At 40.4% G+C, this 19850-nt stretch overlaps 1 protein-coding gene and 1 long non-coding RNA gene across 6 annotated transcripts in view; one reads left to right on the plus strand and one right to left on the minus strand.

Annotated features, from left to right (window-relative positions):
• Positions 1-19850, plus strand: part of LOC109853736 — a 69213-nt gene that overhangs the window by 9886 nt on the left and 39477 nt on the right. The window lies entirely within an intron of this gene.
• The window catches only part of LOC109853734, a 96211-nt gene that overhangs the window by 4184 nt on the left and 72177 nt on the right, over positions 1-19850 (minus strand). For 4 of the 5 annotated variants that reach the window (XM_020426111.1, XM_020426109.1, XM_020426112.1 and 1 more), the window contains exons 4-8: positions 6521-6670; positions 2604-2876; positions 1714-1878; positions 1125-1173; positions 110-368 (exon numbers count right to left, since the gene is read on the minus strand). In XM_020426111.1, the coding sequence (XP_020281700.1) occupies positions 110-368; positions 1125-1173; positions 1714-1878; positions 2604-2876; positions 6521-6670 (896 nt within the window). The remainder of the gene's footprint in view (positions 1-109; positions 369-1124; positions 1174-1713; positions 1879-2603; positions 2877-6520; positions 6671-19850) is intronic. The other variant, XM_020426113.1, reaches the window with a different exon arrangement.

The following is a 19850-nucleotide window of genomic DNA, read 5'->3' on the forward strand; positions in this document are numbered from 1 at the left end:
TTTTCGACTGTACAGTCTTCTTTAACGCGGAGAGCGCGAGCAGTATTTTTCAGGAGCAGGAACAATTTTCCAATCGGTCGATTTTCCAATTGTCGTGTGCGTCCATTACCTGTACGGGTGTTTAAGGCAACCATAACTGTCGCGGTATCTGCCGTAGAGGGTGCCGTAGGAGACGCCGAGTATCTCGGCGGCAGTCTTCATTTCCAGTTCTTTGCTCTTGATGGCGTCCATGACACGTCTTGTGAACGGCTCCTCCCAGAATTCCTGTCGACGTCCCGTCGTCAGGTAGTCGTTCATCTTCACCACGTCCCGGAATTGTTCTGGGATCGACGGATTTGTGGCATTTGAATTTGACGGGTTACAGGTCGCTGTAATGTTTAGTTAAATTCAAATTAAATGATCGTCAATCCAAGCTTAGCGAAAACAAAAACTTTTTAGGTTGTGGCGTTTCGTCAATAAACTTTTTTTTTTTTTTTCAAAATTTGTTCTGACAGATTTGATTAGAAGATTTTTGATCCAAATTTTATTTTGTGATTACTCTTTTTTTATTTCAATTTTTCATTTTAATTTTTGAAACATACTAGAAATTATTCTTTTCATCTCTCTCTAGTATTTATCCTATTGTGTTTATTACAAACGAAATTGAATATATATTAATAACGCCATTACTCGAGAAATAATGATATAACAATGACAAAAACAATAAATATAAGCTAAATAATAATAATAATAATTGTAGAGACCACGCATGCATTTGCTCTTCGGACAGAGTTTACAGAAATAATTTAATAATCTAAAACATAAGAAAACAATAATAACAAGTAAACGAGTACAAAACACATTAAAAAAACACTTTCATCGTCCACCTATAAATCTTCAACATAAATTACAGGATTGTTCTCGAAACCGTCTTCAACCGAGCGAAAAATAGTTCTGAAGAAAGGAACCCAACAATTGCAATTTCTTGATAATTTTCTCGCTTTTCTTCAACACCGATGATTCACAACACTCACTGCGCTTGAACATCAACGAACGAAATAATAAGAATAAAAATTTATCAATTAAACATAAAAAGAAAAAAAATAACGTATATGATGAGTAGCAGAAAAAAATTCGAAATTTACCTTTCTTTTCCTGATCAGACGTACTCTCTTCCTTGGGCAAATAGGACAGCTGAAAGAAAGCACAATAGGCATCGTTAAAGTCGCTGAATGGAATACCTGCGCGAAGAATAGTCTAAATCTGTCACAGTATCAAACGGGAGAAAGTAGCTTAATTTGTTTTACAAATCGAATAAAAGCGTTAATTCCACTCAAACAATAGACTCGAAATGCACGAAATAAAGGTATAAAGATCTTTTTATTTTTTTTTTTAAGTTAATGATTAAAAGTAAAAATAACGACTCGTTAAGAGTCGACGTAAACGCAAATGTGTAATAATAATAACATCGTACTGTAAGTCGCACAAGTATAATTACAATAAAATTGATATCAATTCCCTTTTTTTTTTACTCGCCGCATTTCATAAAAATTTTTCGTCGCGCTACAAAAATACCACGGTGGAAAGTATTACTTGGAACTTCCCGCTTTCCAAGCAGGCGCTTTCCCCACCAGTTCCTATCTTTATCGCTGTACGAATTAATTATGTGTGGCAAATGCGTTGAAAAAAAAAAAAAAATCAGAATTGAAATCTAATCGTAATAATTGCTCTTACCACCGGTAGTGGAGTGTCGTTATTCTCGTTCATCATCACCTCGTCGTCCCAACTCTCGTGATCCCCGCTTTCGCTCATCATTTCCTCCTGGGAAAAGGTTCGACGAGACACATTAGAGTCGTGCGTGGGTACCCCCGCGTATGTGTAATACCCGCCGTCGCGAGTCTAACAAAATTTTCGAATTTTCTACATTCACGACAAGAATCAACCCGTAATAAGTGCTTAAGTATTCTAAATTATGTTTGCAAGTGTCGGTGTCGTTGCAACGAAAAGCAGTGCAAAATTGATTTTCTCCCTTTGATTTTCTCTTTTTTTTTTTCACAAAAGAAATGGTTGTCATACATTTCACGTTAGATCTCTTTGCGCTCAAATATTCCAAGATGAAAGAAAGATTTCGAGTTGTTAAAATTTAGAGCTTTGTTTCGAATATTTGAATTTTTAACTGCAATTGGCAATGAGAGAACAAGGCTTTTTGTCGATTCGCTCTGACATCTCGATTTTGGTATTAGTATATTGATAACTTATCTTCGTAGTATCCAGAAACGATAAAGTAAAAACAACAATTTAATTTCAACATTTCTTATAAAATTACAGTATCTACCAATTTTTTAAGATTTGCATAAGATTTATGTTTTTAAATCACAAATTGACAGAGAAACATCAGACAACACCATTCTGTATGGAAAGGTGCAAAAAAAAAGGTACAAAATTTTCCTTAAACGCGGAGCGAGAAAACACGTGAATTTGATCGCGTTCCGATGTTTTTTTTTACAAGCCAAGAGCTCCGAGAGTGATTTTCCTTTGCGAGGAAATTCGCGTGTGTGCACTACTGCGCAACCGCACCGATTCTCACGTGTTAACGGATAAGAAGGAATTTGAATTGCCCTTACATTTCCGGTGATGCATGTGATTTTGGGTGTAAAGACATCGTGAGCCGACGGCGTGTCGTCCAGAGGCGGTCGACCTCTGCGTCTATGTTTGGGAACCGGCGGATCGTCACTCTCGCCTTCTCGCAACACCGTCTCGACGCCGGGGGTGGCTACGGCCGGACTGTGACTGGTGTTGTTCAACTCGTTTTGCGTGGAATCGCTGCGCCAGCTCACTTCCGCGAGACCTTTGATGTGCAGATCTTCGGCTGTTTTCAACAACGACGATAACCTCGTCTGCGCAAAACAAAGGACAAATCGTGCATTTTTTTTTTTTTTTTTTTTTTTTTTTTTTTTTTTTTTTTTTTTTTTTTTTTTTTTTTTTTCCGTCATGTCACTTGTTACTACGTAGTGTGAGAAACGCTTTTCATTGCTATTGGTGTCTTGAAACAAAAGTATAAACGCGCGGAATAGATACGTACTTGTGTAACACCGCAATGTGAAACACTCCGCTCGAGAAAAACTGGAGGAGAAAGAGAGAGAGAGAGAGAAATTGCGAATCGCGCGCTTATTTATAAATCCGCGGAATGAAATATTCACGGAGACGTGTCGTCATCTCGAGAATAAAGTTATGAAAGTTAAAATTTCACTATAAGTGGAAGAAATATGCAAATGTAATAGTGAAACGTTTTAAAATGTGGTAATTACGGGATGTCATTAATGCATGGTAATGACATTTTAATAAAAAGCGTGACGCGATGGGGTGTAAGAACGCTTCTTCATGAAGGGACGGAGCAAGGTGAAGCGAACGGAAGTTGGTTTGAATGAGTGAGTTTTTCATTCGGGAGAAACCGATTCTTCCCGCAATTACACTCATCCGCCGTAAGACGGAAATTCACGAAAGGTTCTCTCGGAGAGAAACATTTTCTATCACATGTGGATACAATATCAACACATACACGTAGTTAACAAGTCGTTTGTTAGAAACACACGTTGCGGCAATCGATGTACACCGAAAAATTTATCATCAATTACAACTCCGTTATTATGGAGATTTTTTATTTACTTTGCATATAAACGTTCTTTACAAAAAAAAAAAAAAAAAAAAAAAAAAAAAACTGCGAAATACCGCGAGAGAAGACAAAATGAAAACAAACGACAGGCTTATTACACTTTCGCGTCGCCGACACGACTCGCTTGTTTATTCTCATCAACGTTGTTTTCCCTCGCTAATTTCTTCGGACCCTTTCGCCGTTAAAAATACGCATACCGCGTGTGTTGTTTCTCACGTGCACAGACGCAGAGAAACTCGGCACGACAAATCGGACGAAAAATCACGTTTAACGAGGTTGCAACAACAAAACGTTGTTCCCCTCCTCCTTCTCCCCTCCTCTCCCCCTCAATTATTATTTGCTAATTTTCATCGTCAGCTCGCGGCGCGGCGGCGAGCAATCGAATGCTAAATAATATATATAGGAAACTTTCTACAAACGACCAATGCTTTCTATCGGGCTTTCTATCGGGCACGGCTGGAATTGGAAAAATGTCTATGTGGGTCAGCGTCGTCGCCGTCGCCACCACGGAATAATGTATTTCAGAAATATCGCCGCTTTCGTTTCTCTCTTGCTCGCTCGCTCTCGAAGAAACAAGGAGAGACAGCGCGCGCGCAAGAAAAGGGACCGCGGATGAAAAAAAAAAGAACAGCGTGACGCAAAAATCTGATTTATAATCGTGTACATGTTTCCCCCTCTCCACCCCCCCTCGTCCCTCTGCTTCTTTCGCAGCCGCTTTTATCGCCAATCGCGAGCTTAAATCACCGCGGCCGATCTCCAATCCGGGATCGGGCCCCCGCATTTTCACTCGGCGATTTTTCGCGAGCCTCTGATTGGGCCTATACGCGACACAAAACGTGACGGTGAAAGCTTCGCGCGCGCGCGCGCGCACACTTCCTCACGACTAGAAATCTCGGGAAGAATTCTCTTTTCCTCTCTCGGAAACAACGTTTAGATAAAGATTCGCGTGCGATCGTTCGCAAATTTCGCAAGACTCGCGGGAAACTACGTGAGTAGTACGAAAATCTTCTAAATTAGAGATGAGATACTGTCGTAAATTGTGTCGGAACGTAGACAATAGATAAAATGAACTCCGAAATGTTCTTGTTAGAAAAATCTGAAGAAAGTTACAAGAAAGAAACCAGAGACCGGAAAAAACTCGCGCAATATGTTCAATCTGTAAAACGATGCTCGCGCGGATGCCGCGTGTCATGGTGTTTACTAAAAGCCATTTTCGTACACGCGACTATAAACACGATGGTAGCGATCTGCTGTAGAAAAGAATATTCTCTTCTGTTTGTATTAAGCGAGAAGAGTAAGCTTCGTGATAATCGACTCGTGTGACTTTCAGGCCCGGTCCTTTCTCTTCCCCGCAATTATTATTAAATATTACACGGGCGGTCTTAAAATTGAAAAAAGTAAGATGATGGACGACTCGTCTCGTTTTAATTAATAAACCTCGGATGCGCGCAAGGAGCAGAGCGTTATAAATATATATATATATATTTTTTTTTCGAGAAGTGTTTGTGGCTTTATTATTACATTTTCTCCAAGCAAAAGCTCTTTTTAATCCACGATCAAAAAGTCTCAAGGATTACGAGAAAACAATTAACAAAATGTAATGTACACTCTGTGTTATTACCGTACAAACCTTGCCAGTTTACACGTACGTGGAAAATACACGCTCACACACATTGACATGTGTACAATATGCAGAATAAACCATTTTATATAAAATATTATAACAAAACGTACAAAATTGAAATAAAATTTCTGCAGTCTCTCTATTTCTGCCATTTTACATTAACTGCAAATGTATATACTTTTACATTATTTTTTTGTGAAAGCGTTTTAAAAATTTTTCCTGATAATTTACATTGATTAAAACTTTAAAAAATATAGGAAGGAAATGAGTGTTGAATTTGAAAATGTAAAAAAAAAACTCTCTTATTATTCGTCACAATAATATATGTAAAATTATATTTTTATCGACCTCTTGACTCGAATGTCATTTTGCATGTGTTTTCTTATTGGTTATTCCGACGACAAAATTTTTACTTCTTCAACGAGCCCAATAATATAGTAGTGGTTTCGCGTACGTGTATTGTCTTGCGTCGTGACATGCGTGTCGGCGCATTCGAATTCGCGCAATCAGTTTAAGTGAGAAATGTCGATTTTTTTGTCGGATAACAGGCGTCGTAAAGTTCTCTCGTTAAGGCACAGCGAACCGTCACACGGCGTGGCGCGGCTTTGACTGTTATCTACGCGAAAAATTGTTGTTATATTGGAAAAATGTTGAAGAAAACGGTGAAGAGAATATTATTGTCCCACCGGTTTTACTACGCAATTTTATTTCACGGCGACGCAATAAAACGCGCTCGCCGCAAATACCAACATTAATGAGCAACGCGAGTTGTGGAAATGTATATCTAAGATATATATCTCTAAACGAGAAAATTGTTATTGATTCTACAATATTTAATTTGCGTTTTTTTTTTTTTTTTTGCGAATGTGTGCGGTAATAATAACCATTGCGTGGATCCGCGCAATTAATCTTCCTCACTTTTTCTCGAGAGAATCTCATAAAAATGTCTTTCTTGCTGTACAAGAATATTTACTCTGAAATATACATATATATATATATATTTCAGAATTGTGTCTCCGCTTTTCTCTTTTCTCGCGTATTTACACTCGAATATTCGCGAGAAATAAACTTCTTTAAATATATTACCGGGTCGGAGTAAATTTCTCGAGCGGATTACTCGAAAAAAATAAAAAATAAAAAAAATAAGCAAAGAAAAAAAAAACAAACAAAATAAATAAAAACCTCGATAAAACGACGAGTTAAGCGAGGATCGTTTGTGTGTGCGGAAGATAACAAACACTCACGTGATCGATGTTGATCTCTCCCTTGTACATGAACTCGACGAGCACTTTGATGTCTGAGAATTTGACGTCACGCATGATGACGATGGGGTCCTTCTCCTCGTACTGCGATAGAATCGTGTCGAAGTACGTGCTACACGCCGACAGTACAACCTGCGAACATGCGAAGTCGATGCAACTGTTAGTTATTTATGTGGCGATCTTATCTTGCGGAAATGCAAAAGGAATAAAACGTTCAGTAAATCACCGCCGCGACTTGTAACTTAACACACACAGCGTGTAATATCGCGCCAAACAGAACAGAGAAACGTTATATACACGACCGTACCATTACACGCGCACACATTGATAAGATAAAATTTTTCATAAAATTTTACATTTAATTATATTTTATTCTATTCATCGTGCGCGCGCGCGCGCGCGTACACACGAGGGGAGAAGAGGAGGCAATTAATGAAAAATGCGCTCGCGCCGTACAAACGGCATATGAATACGTAAATTATTACACCATTTAATTACCGCGGCCAAACTGAGTCCGTGTGGCGGTAGGTACGTTATCCAAATTTAATCATTGTAGGCAAGGGTTAATTGCGACAGGTTGCGCAATATGGAGCCACACACGACATTCCGTACGACTTTGACTTTACCGCTGTAATGCGCCGCGGCATGGGGTTAAATCCCGTACCGTCGCGGAGGTGACTTTATTGTGTCTCTTCCTCCCACGCGGTAAATATTGTGCAATATTATCATACGGAAAAGTCATCACGCGCACATATATATATATATATATACACAGTTCCAATTTCAAGTCGTTTGATTAATTCGCATTAATTGACACACGTGGAACCGCGAATTGTTGAGCCATTTGGTGACCCGTTCAATTAGCATAAACATGTAACATTATCTGTTTTCTTTTTTCCTGTTTTTGTAGTTCGCGTTAATCATCATTTAGTTTCACGTTACGTAACACGATCCAATTTATTTCGCTGCGGCCAATGTAAGGACACCGCGCGCGCGCGCCCGTTCCCGGTCCGCAACGACGACGACGACAACGACAACGTCGATCATTATTAATTACCAGCGAAATGGAATTATCCGGGAAGTCGCATTGACGCGCGTAACGAGCGGCACGACTAACGTAATGCACGGATCGAACGTCACCCGATAAAATATGAATTCCTGTCCGCGCGCGCGTCGAGGGGATTTTTGCGAGAGAGACCGTCCGCCGACCGGCGCGGCGTCTCGACGTAAATATCTGGCATGAAAGTCAATGAGGTTTTCCCTCGTCGTCGTTTAAGAATTTTCGTTCGCGACGTGTCGTTTATAAACTCTCCTTCCCCCCCCCTCCCCTTCGGGACCGATTTCTTCATCCGATGAAAATTTATACGGAGCGATATATCTTCCTGATCGATGGATTTGTAATATTGTCGATTATCCTTTTTTTTTTTTTATTATGCGACACATTAATTTCCGGGAGTATATCTTTTTTACAACTTTGACTTTTTTTTTCGCATAACGATACTTTTTGTAAACAAGAATTGTAACGCGTTTTATCACTTATACTCGGAGAAAAAATCTTAAGCACCTATTTCCGATCGCAACTGTTCTCGTTCGCTCGAGCAGCGGTCACGCGGTAGCGGGACTTTAGTCATCCGTGTGTCGTTGGCGCGCGCGACAGCTTTCGATTAATTGCCTCTTTTGTATGCTAATTGGCCGATGTCGACGTGCGTATTTCGCAACGCGGAACAAGGACTAGGTAAATTGCTACGAGACCCTGCACCAAATGTCGTGGGAATTTCCGGACGCGTTGCGACGATTTCTTTCGACGTTTCGCTAATGGCGCGACGTCATCGCGCGCGATCAGAAAAAAATATAACGGGAATTTCTAAATTGCTGGCGAAAAATTCTCGATTGCGCCATCGCGAGGAAACGTGCACAGTAGTCATTATTACACACGTACACACACACACACACACACACACACAGCGAACACATTTTTCATCTTTTTTTTTGTCGCAGTAAATTTAATTTTCTCTCGCGAAGATTTTCTCTTACATCTTTTTTTACCTGCGAAACACGCTCTTTCGGCTTTCGAATCTCATCGTTCTTCCCACCCTCCTCGGAGATATAGACGCTACTGAAGAGAGATTTATTAAATATGATAAACGCACGTTAGAGAGATTTTTACTTGCGACACTCTGTTATTAAAGACGATAATTTTTCTTTGTTCAAAAACGTCTCTTCTTCGTTCACATCCGTATTATATTGGCGCACGCATTTTTTGCTCTCTCGTTTGTCGCACTTCATTTCCCGTTCTTTTATTTACGTCCCGCGTACATTCGTCGCGTGTACCGTCGTTAATCCGTCGTCGAGCCCTTAGTAGGTTCCTATTAATTTTTCGTTCCCTTCGTCGCCGAACGGAGGGGTCCGCAAAACGTCGAGCATCTGACTCGGCCCCGCCCAGTCAATAGTCTGAATATTTAATGTTAGAAGTTCCGTATTGATTTTCGCGATTTTTACGTCTCCGCAAATAAGGCCGTAAAGACTGTCTCGCGGGGAGGGAGAGGGCGAGAGAGAGAGAGACAGGGTAGAGAGGCGGGGGAGGGAGAAGGAAAAAGAGACGCATAGACGCGTTACTTTTCAGTGCCAGCTATATAACGCTTTTTATTATGCCGGAGCGCTTTTATGGGGAAATACTGCGATGAAAAAAGAGGAAGACGTCGAGACGAGCGGGGGTGGGAGGAAAGGGCAGAAGAAGAAAGAAATTGCACTGCCCGGGTTTCATATCGAGTCATTACGATCCTCGGGCACTTTCACCCCCTCCCCTCCACTCCGTCACCACCACCGACCGCCGCCGCCGCCGCCGCCGCCACCCTCCCGCGACGTCTTCTGACATTAAACTTTTTATCGTGCATAACGGTGCTTCGTCTTTCGTCGGGTAAAAAAAAAAAAAAAAAAAAAAAAATATAAATGGAAGAAACTAGAGGAGAGAAACGACCCCGCCTGCGGAAAAGGGGTGCTTCGTCAAATTTGTCGATCTCCCTCCGTCCGTCTCTCGTTCTGGCCGTCTCTCCCTCTCACCCCACGTTGCGTTTTTTTCTTTTTTTTTGTACAGCAAACGCGAGAGCATGACAGGCGCGCGATCGATCCCAAGACGCTTTACGGCAGCGAAACGACGGACGAATATCGTCAAAAATTTACATTCGTAATGGCGAGCAATAAATATTTATTCGGCCGGACATTATTTCAGTTATGTATGATCCAATATAAAAACGTTTTACGAGAAAATCGAAGGGCGGCGACGTAATGATGATTTGCTCGCGCAAATGGTGTCGAGAATCGATGTGTTTTTCAAAAATCAAGCTAATACACACTTTGCACTTTTTTTATTTTCATAATAATTTGTCACGTTATTAAAAAAACACTAGTTTTCAAAAACAGTTCAAGTATTTGTTTCTCGCAAAATCGTTATTTCTCGATGCAAAAAAAAAAAATAAATAATAATTGTTTACACACAAAATAAAATCGACCGATTTATCGTAACACAGATATTTTTTTTTTTGACATTTCAACAGATTAGATATGCCGATCTAGGCGGAAAAAGTCAGCAATCCCGTCTCGGGGTTCAGGAAACTTAAGACGTTCTCGCGAGAGAGCAAGAAAGCGCTCGCGAGAGATAAGCGAAACGCGACGTGTTATCGCGCGCAGCTGGAAATTCCGCGCGTCGAAGAATAAAAGCATTGATATGAAAATCGATACATCAAGGGCTCTGAGAGATTTATTGATCCTGAGAAGTGTAAAGATTATCCAGCTACAAGAAAATCGAGAATAAGACTCGTTCACTCAAAGTTAAATGTTAAAAATTACACACGCACAAAAAAAAAAAAAATTTTTTTTCACAGTATACACTGAACTCGATAAATATTAATATTCTCCTAAAAATCAACTTCTCGACATTACCGTAATTACCGGTAGTACTCGCCGGTACTTAACATCGGCATCAATATCCACTTTCTGCTGAGAGCCGCGCGCTTTCGATCGTTCCGGAGGAGCCCATAATTCATAACGTCTATAACGATTCCAGAGACATTTCACTAGCGCGCGCGGCGAAGTTCGTTATAAAAACGAGATTACTGGTCCCCCCCTCCCCCCTTGCCGCCTGCGAGTTACGTAATTCGATCGATAGTTTAGGCGTTTCCCGTTTCTGGCGAACGACAGTACGAATGGAAAGAAGAAGGGGGAGCAAAAGAAGAAAGAACGGGGAAAAGCCGGACGGACAAAAAAAAAAAAAGAAAAAAAAGAAAAAAAAATGAAGGAACGGAACTCTTTTTGTGTACGACGCGCGAGTACGACGATCGAGACAAGAACCTTTATACGAGCCCCGCTTTTTTTTTAAGACGCTAAATCTTTCTTGAGCTCGAAGCTTTTGTAGAAATCGTTTCGCGAACGATTGTCTAGGCCGCGCAGTAACAAGTATCGTCGTCACTCAATATACACCGGGCTGTTCTCCGAGATACCGAGCAAAATTAGAAACACTTCTTCCTTTTGTGAAAGCGCCGATAGCGGCGACGGACATTTGCATAACTGCGCAAAACATATTTTAGTAATTAGGTTTCAAGAATAAAAAAAAAGGAGACTGTGGAATTTTATTTTCGAATAAGGATAAGATAAACTTGCAATTAGTCGTGCTGTTTTTTTTTTCCAACTCAGCAAAATCGAACGATACGTGCGTGTCAAAACAAGATTTTTCTATTATCCTTATGTCTCGAAATGTTCAAAAGAAAACTTCAGATGACACGATTCGCTCGAGAGATGAAAAAAAAAAGAACCACGAATCAAATCGTAGAAATTCGGCTGGCATATTTAACGAGGAGACTTACGCACACGAAGCGACGAGAGAAAATTCTGATAACGCAGGAGAAAAGAAAGATCTCGTATTCGCGCGCGAATCGGTCTGGAACAGAAAAACGGCCTTACATAATTCTATAAATAATGTATACGCGCGATTTCCATTTCAGAGGCCGACCGGTATCTTTCTCGCAGGAAGTTCATCGTTTACGTCACCGCGCGACGAAACTAGAATTAACAAAAAACCTCGTCGCGACACAGACTCTTTCTTCTCGCTTGTGCGAGATTTCGTTTCCTGAATAAGGAATAAAATTTCGTGCACAAAAAAATGCATAGTTATTCGCGCGAAAGAATTTGCATAACGGACACTCGTCAATGAAAAGAAAACATTATTTCGATCAAATAATAATTCAAGGGGCCGCGAACGTTCGTACAAAAAAAAAATTTGGTTTTAAAACCCATCTTCTCTCATGTTTCGAAGGAGCGAGCGCGAGAGAGAGAGAGAGAGAGAGAGAGAGAGAGAGAGAGAGACGGAGTGAGAGAGGAAAAGAGAATATAGAAAAGAAGGGGAGAGCCAACGATCGCTGGCGGAAGTACTTCCGCATGCATGAAATTACAAATCGATAGGCGGGTAACTCGTTTTAAGGAATTTCGGCGGGCTGCAAAATTGCGTTTGCGGAAGGCTGTTAGACGGAATTTCGAACTTCGATTTCCCGGAGAATTACATAATAACGTTTATTTCGCGATGTATTTTTACCTCGGGAGAGTTTCGGAGCGCACGAAAACGAGTTTTTCGTTGTATTTCTGTTGTAACGGTCTCGGGCAAACACAAACTCGCCGCCGCGCTTATTCCGGGATTCTTCGATTTGAGTTTGCGAGCCCTTCGCATAGCAGCTGTCGACACAGTCGGAGAGAGAAAGAGACGATTCAAACATTTCGAAGAAAAATTTTCTTGAAGACCGTGACCGGCGAAGGTCACGGCGTTCTCGATGCAAAAAAAAAGAAAATTAATACTTTTTATTGATTTCGAAGATTGAGAGAGAGAGACACAGAAAAAGAAAAAAGAGAGATGAATAAAAGATAAAGACAGAAAAAACCCGGATGTGGTTTTGTGAAAGAGAACGCGTAATATTCCTCGTGAATGTGTTAGTAAATTTGGCGGTAACTTTCGTTCGTCCATCAATTTTGTTCAAATTTTGTGCAAACTTTTTAGATCGAAAATCGAAGTATCCTAGAAGTATTTTTGACGACTCCGTAGCTAAGTGTTTTTTTTAACAGTTTTCCATATGTTTTCTTGTATTTCCGAATAAAGTTCCGAAAAGAACTTATCGATTTTGAGGTTTAACTTTGTATAAACCTTCTGTTCAGAGCGAAAAAAAAAACTTGAAGATTTATTGGCAACTCCGGGAAGGAATTACTTTTTTATTCAAACAGTAGCGAACTGTTGTAGCGTGTGTATGAATGTAGTTTCGAAAAGGTTCGCCATTAAAGTTTTTTACACATCTTTAGTCAAAATTTAAAAAAAAAAAATAACATTCACAAAATGTATTGGCAAATATTCACAAAAGATTACACGCTTCACCCATCAGTTTTTATTTCGAGATATATTATAAATTGTTTTTCTGAACAAAAATCAAACGGGGAAGCGACATTGAGATATGGTTGAGATATGAGAAAATAAAATTAAAAATTTTTTTCAAAACAAAAACGTGACGTGAATCTCTCATTTTGCATCCGCGTTGGCTCTTAGGAAGCCTCACTTAACACATTCTTGCTTAATTACATTTTTTCGTTTATACGTGTCTGTGTATTGCATATTTGTTTAATTAAAAATTTCAAATAGCGTTTATATCGAATTTGTTGTGTAGGTCACTAACTACCGGTGACATAATAAAGATGAATTTTTTCCCCCATCATTTCACGTTCGCTCGCGCTCGCAATTGGCGCGCAAGAAATTTTCTTATCTTCCCACCGCACGTAAGTCACGCGCGAATTTTCTAATAACGCACGCGGATCTCGCTGTTTTGCCGCGTGTCACGCTCGACGAGTTTAACGAGCAAGAAAATGCGCCGGCAAGTCTTTTACGCCGGGTGTGCGTTTTAGAGCGAACGAACCCCGAAGTATGCATAAATATACTCGAGTTTCTACTCTGGTAAACTTTTACATACTATCTACCCACGCACAGTGTTTTGCGATCTTTTTCGAATTTCACCTTTTTTGCACCTTTCCTCGCTCTCTCCTGTCTCACACACACACACACACACGAATGTTACTTTTGCTTGCACACGATATCTTTTGAGAGTTTGCATAAACTTCGATTTTTTTGTACGCGAGTTTGCGACGCACGCGTTTACATCACGGCGTTACTTTTTCGCATATTCACGGGATTCACCCCGAATTTCGCATCGGTGGCAAATCGCGGCAAAACAAAGAATCCGCTAGACGCGCGCGCGCGCACACACACATACACACGTACGTCTCACTTAATGCAGATGAAACGACGGGAAGCAGCCAAGTGAGATGCGCAAGCAGAATCACCGTGGGATCTTATGAAAAATATTAAGCCCTGATAAATATTAGCGCACGTGTGGAATACGAGTAAAACGAATTAATCTCCCGTAGACGCGCGATACACGTGTGTGTATGCGTGTGATGAGAAAAGTGTGACTCAGTAATGGCAGCCCTCAAAGAATAAAGGGACGGAAGGGAGGCGAGGAGAGGAAGATACACTTCACATCACCGAACGGAGCAAGATAGTCGTCGAACAGACGAGGCGGGGCGGGAGATATGAAGAGAGGCGGCGGAGGCGATGTGCGACTAAAATGTGAGTGAATGAGTGAGGGAATGAGTCAGCGAGCGAGCGAATGTGTGAGCGCGAGTAAAAGACATGAATGTGTGTACACGCGCGTGTGGGAAAATGAGGGAGGCGGTCAGGAAAAAGTACTCACGCCGCCCGTACGAAAATATCGATTATACTTTTTTACGAGTTCACTCGCTCGAACGAGTGTTAATTTCGCGAAACGGTCTCTCCTTGGTTACGCGCCGCTCGTAAAATCCTATTAGCACACGCGCGCGCGCGCGCGCGCGATAAACGGAGCTTCTTTTCTCTCTCGCTTCGGGCGCGTCGTTTGAAAATTCGAGACAAGATAACACGCGCCGCGGGGTTTCTCGCCCTTTCTTTTTACAAATCCGTCACGTATAAAACTTCGAGAAGATGTGTGTCATTCTCTTTCACAATAATATTTGGACAGGAAGAAAAATTCGTTCTTCTTACAATCACTCGAAAGAAAATGTGTGACACAAATATAATGAAGTGTTTCTAAAGCGATGTACCTCTAAAGAAAAATGTGTTTCTAAAATATATAAAAAAAAAAAAAACTTAGAAACGAGTCAATGAGTGAAACACAGTTAATTATGTGTTTTCGCTTTTTTTTGTCCATTATACAATTTACTTCGTTATTCAAATGTGCGCACCACGTTTCTCGATCTGTAGCTTCTCCTCAGTGCAAAGATATCTAGTAAACGGATTTATTCGGATTATAAAAATTGTTATAAAGTATAAATTGTTATAAGTACTAAAAAAAAAAAATCCCACAAGTTTTCACATTGTCTGCTCCGAACAAAGCCGACTAGATGGAGACACACGCCGCGTCATTTTCAACAAATCCAATTCCCAAGCAACCCGCTTGAAATTCGAGGCTGCCGTTTCCTACGAGAAAAGAAACGTTAAAATTGTTATTGTGTTTATTAGTTGCGCAATTAGAGGGAAGAGAGAGAGAAGTCTGTCGCGTTTTTAGAACGCAGGATGTCCGGGTTTAACGACCTTCGCACCTGGCAGCCCCTCCGCGCGTACACGCGGCGGCACATAATTACCCGCAACGCAACACCGGGGGTAATACCCGGTGTGTGCATCTTGAGAACGAGACGTCGGGATAAGACGCCACGCTCGAGAACGCCGTGGAATCCCACTGTCGTTTTTTCTCGCTCTCTTTTCACGCCACGCGGCTTTTGATCGATAGCGTTATAACCGACCGAAGCCAGCATTAACACACATTCCTGTTAAAAAGTATAGTGCTGATCTATCTGAACCACCCTCCTATTTCTCTCTCTCTCTCTTTTTCTCTTTCTCTTTTCTCCCTACGAGATACCCGAAATATCGCTTGTCATCACTGCCTGCCCACTCCGCCCTACGTCGAAGCATGATCGTTTTAAGTATATGTATATATTTGCTTCGTGTGACGTCAATCGCTCGCTAGCAAACGAAAAAAAAAAACGCTTTCGGAGTTGAAAATATTAAAACACGACCTCCTTTGTTATAAAAATATCCTTAAGTTATTACGTTTTCTGTCTCATACGAGGCGCTTCGACAAATAAAAACTCACAATATAATTTTAAAAATTGTGTAGTATTTATATGTAATTATATAAATAATATTACATAAAATTAACTTACTAAAATTAACTATATATAATTTTATATATATTTAACTTATAACTCTCTTAACTAGTGTAAATAATATTATACAACTCGTTATATATATATATATATATATAAAATATCTAATTTTTACACTTACAATGCTCTTAGAAATTTGAAAAATGTATTGAATGTGAACGAGAGAAACATTTCGTATTGTCTGTTATTATTGCGGATAGACACGTGTCACATTTGGATTGTAAAATATTACGATATCTCTGCGAGTTTGTAGTTCTTTCGCGTGATGGCAATGGATGAGCGCGATGTGGTTTTTTTTCTTTCTCTCGTGTCTAAATGTAAAATCATGCTAATTTAAACTTAGTACACCTTCGATGTACGAACAAACATTTTTTTTTTTTTTTAAGCAAAGTACGAGTGGTTGGTTTTTTTTGACAAATGATAATCAATTCAGTTTTAGAGTATTCGAAGCGCGCTCTTTGACATTGCTCGCTTGTAATATTTATAAGCCGGGGGATTAATTTCCATGTCTGCGCGATGGCACAATCGGTTTTGAAAAATGTTACCACAATGTTGCCATAATAAATTCGCCTCTCGCTTCAATTGGAGTTATCAAAAAGAGAGCAATTAAAAATTTGTAATCAACCCGCGCATAGCGAGCGGAGGCGAATAAAAAAAAAAAGAGTGTACTAGTCGAGAAAAAATTACGTATCATGCGTTCGCGTTATTTGGAAATTAAACATTGCATATTTATATAGGAACGCTTCCAACTGAAGTCTTCCAACTTTTCCGCAACCGTCTCGAAGCGAGAAACAAACTGTATATTTTTAATGTTTATCCAGGTAACGATGTGAAAATCTTATTCCACTTTTTCTTCTTTGTACGTCTACGCGGTGACGCAAAAGGAAAATCCTCATTGCACACAGAAATAACTAGCTCCGTTTATAGTTGTCTCTAATGAAACGGTCATGGAAAAAAACGTATTTAATTGAAACGACCGCTTTTTAATAGCGAAAAACGCGAGATATCATAAATTTCATAAAAGCGGAACTTGAAATGATTGAGGATTTAAAAAAAAAAAAAAAAAAAAAAAAAACAGAAAAAAACGCGATTTTGAAACATTCTCTGCTTGATCCCGCGTCCGATAATTATATCCGTTAGACGTGCTTGATTTGATTAATTAATTACGGCGCGCGCGTTTAAAGACAAATCTGCTGAAATCCAATGGAAAATCCATTTGTCTTTCTCTCCCAAATGGGCGCGTGATTCAATCGTTTCGTATTTCCTGGATTTTGGCCATTCCCGCGCTATAAACAGCACTCCGAAAGCGTTATCGTACTTTGTAACCGTAAAGTGGAAGGAGGAAGCGAATGAATGATGCGGTCATCGCAAAAAGCGAACGTATAGTCACATAGTCCAAACAATAACTGATATTTTTTGCACTTTCCGTGCAAAACATTTCAGATATTCTCAATTTATGCAATTAGCTTTCTCAAGAAATCGATTGATTTTTGTCGAAAAAAAAAAAAATGAATAATTTTTCTCTTTATTTTTCGTTCTACGAAGTTATTTTTATTTTTTGCCCCTCAAAAAAAACGACAATGTAATTCGAGTGAAATATTACAGTAGATCGTAACACATAAATACTATTGTTACTTATTTTTATTGAATATTAACGCCAATCGGATATCTGATAAACGAGCGCGAAACGAGTTTCTCGATCGCGAGACGGGCCGAGAGATTCATTTATTCTTCCGTGCCAGGAAGAGATTCTAAATCCCCGAGTCGAGTAAAGCGAAATTAATTATTCTCGCTGGATGCGTCTCGTTCTCCTGTCGTGTTCCGTGAACATCAGCGCGGATCGGGTGCGCTCTCTCTCTCTCTCTCTCTCTATGCAGCGCGGTAGCGAACACGCCGCGCGGTATCAGAGCGGGTGAATCAAGAGACACGCGAGAGAGTCATCGCGAGCAAATATAGGATTTTCTTGTTTCCGAGCGGCGGGCTTTCCTCTTTTTCGCATTCAAAGCGATGATGTCGTTTAAGACGAACTCGAAAGTTTCACCCGTCTCTCTCATCTCTACCGTCTCCTTCTTTTCTTCCTCGCCGTGCACAATTGCGCGGCGCGGGATAGAAATTTCCCCGAGAGCTCAATTGGTCTTCGCCGCGGAAAATGCGATGGCGCAGGCGCGATAACCATCGTACGAACTATATTTTTCTCTTGTTCTTCGGAGAGATACACACGGGAAGGTTTTTTTGCCGCGGATTTTATAATGTTTCGAAGGAAGAGCTGACGTATAGCTATATTATATATATATATATATATATACACACACATACACAAGCAAATCCTCTCTTTTCGAAAGTTCGATATTACGGAAGTTTCCACGGATTCCTTTGTTTTTTGAAGATACTCTTTCTCCAAGCGAGGCGAGTATCTTTCTACAACGACAATTACGATTATCACTCCCACACCGCGTGCGTGTATCAGTTTTCTACTATCAACTCTATTTTCTCAAATGAGCTACGTATAAGTTTATATTCGTCTGATTACGTTCCGCCACCAGCAGATTGAACGCCGGTTGGACAATCAATGAGACGCGTCCAAAATTATCTTTCTTCTTCCTTTCCGTGTACAGATAGCAGATATATATATACATACATATATATATATATATATATATATATATATATATATAAGGGGGAGCAGAGAGTAATCATTTTCAAAACATTGATAAAAAGAAAAGGGAACAGGATGCTAACAGATGATGTAGAAAAAGTAACTGAAGAAGAGCTGTTATTAATCATTTTGAAGCTGAAAGTGTCAATGTAAAAAAAAAAAAAAAAAAAACAACCGAGAGAGGAACTCTCAGAGATACGCGATAAAATTCTTCTCTGACTCTGTCGTCGAAACGTCGTTTAGCGTTTAAATGCATCCGCTTTCGAACATACGGAGAAATACTCCCCGGTCTCGAGGTTTGTGTTTTAAATCGTGAGCGAAGTTAAATTGTGAACGAAGCGAGGTTATCACCGAGCAAGTTCATAACGCGGAGATAAAGGGCGAAGACCCCGAAAAAAAGCCGCGTCATCGTGAGTCGAGCGCGCGCGTTTGTTGTCTCTCTTTTTCTTTTCACGGAATGTGACCTGCACGCAGAAGCGAACCGGGTGCAGGTGGTGTTAGACGAGGAAACAGCTGTCCGCAAAGTCTACTTCATCCTCCTCTCTTTTCCCTTTCCTCCCTTTCCTCTCTTGACACTCAAGCCGTGCGCTCAACTTCTGTCGCCTCCCTTTCGTTTTCATTCTCGTCGCGCGGTTATCATTGCTACTTACGCGTCTCTCGCGCGATTATGACATTTTACAGTCGTAAGTAGCTGTACTTACACATCGGAATCATACACATTTTTCTCTCGTTTTTTTTTCCATTTTTGTTTATTATCGCCTAAAAACAGCTTATCTCTAATGTAAAACATACCGTTTCTTTTCCCGAAAATTAAAAATATATCTTTCGTTCGAACTCTCGAACTTGGACTTGTTGAAGACTTACTACCGTAAAGAGACGTGTGTATTTACGATTTACGAGACAATAATGCACAACAATTTCTAGCTTTCGGAGCAACTTTTTCACTTCACGGAGACATTTATACGCATATTTCACAGATAGGGTAAAACTTTCGTTCCTTTTATACCGAAACAACTCCAGATACTACAGACATAGAACAGTGTATCAATATGTCACGGTTTTTTTGCCGTCGTAAACGGGAGGAACAATGATTGCCACGAGCGAATTGCCACGTTGTCTAGGAGTCACATGTAGGTTGTGACTTGAATGACACTTCAAAAAAAAAAGGTACAAGTAGGCTAAAAATAAGTTTTCAGAAACCGCGCTTGAGAGAGTTTTTTGCAACATTACTGAACGACATCGCGATGTTGTCTCCGTCTTCTTACAATTGTATCGCGTTGCTCGTTTGGCGCGCCGGCAGGTATCTTCGCCGGGAGCGCGGGAAGAGCCGGCCGGCTTTTGCCGCCGGTGGCGGCGGCGGCGGCGGCGGCGGCG

The sequence above is a fragment of the Pseudomyrmex gracilis genome, unplaced genomic scaffold (assembly GCF_002006095.1).
Source record: "Pseudomyrmex gracilis isolate BER0280 unplaced genomic scaffold, ASM200609v1 scaffold_53, whole genome shotgun sequence".
Taxonomy (NCBI): domain Eukaryota; kingdom Metazoa; phylum Arthropoda; class Insecta; order Hymenoptera; family Formicidae; genus Pseudomyrmex; species Pseudomyrmex gracilis.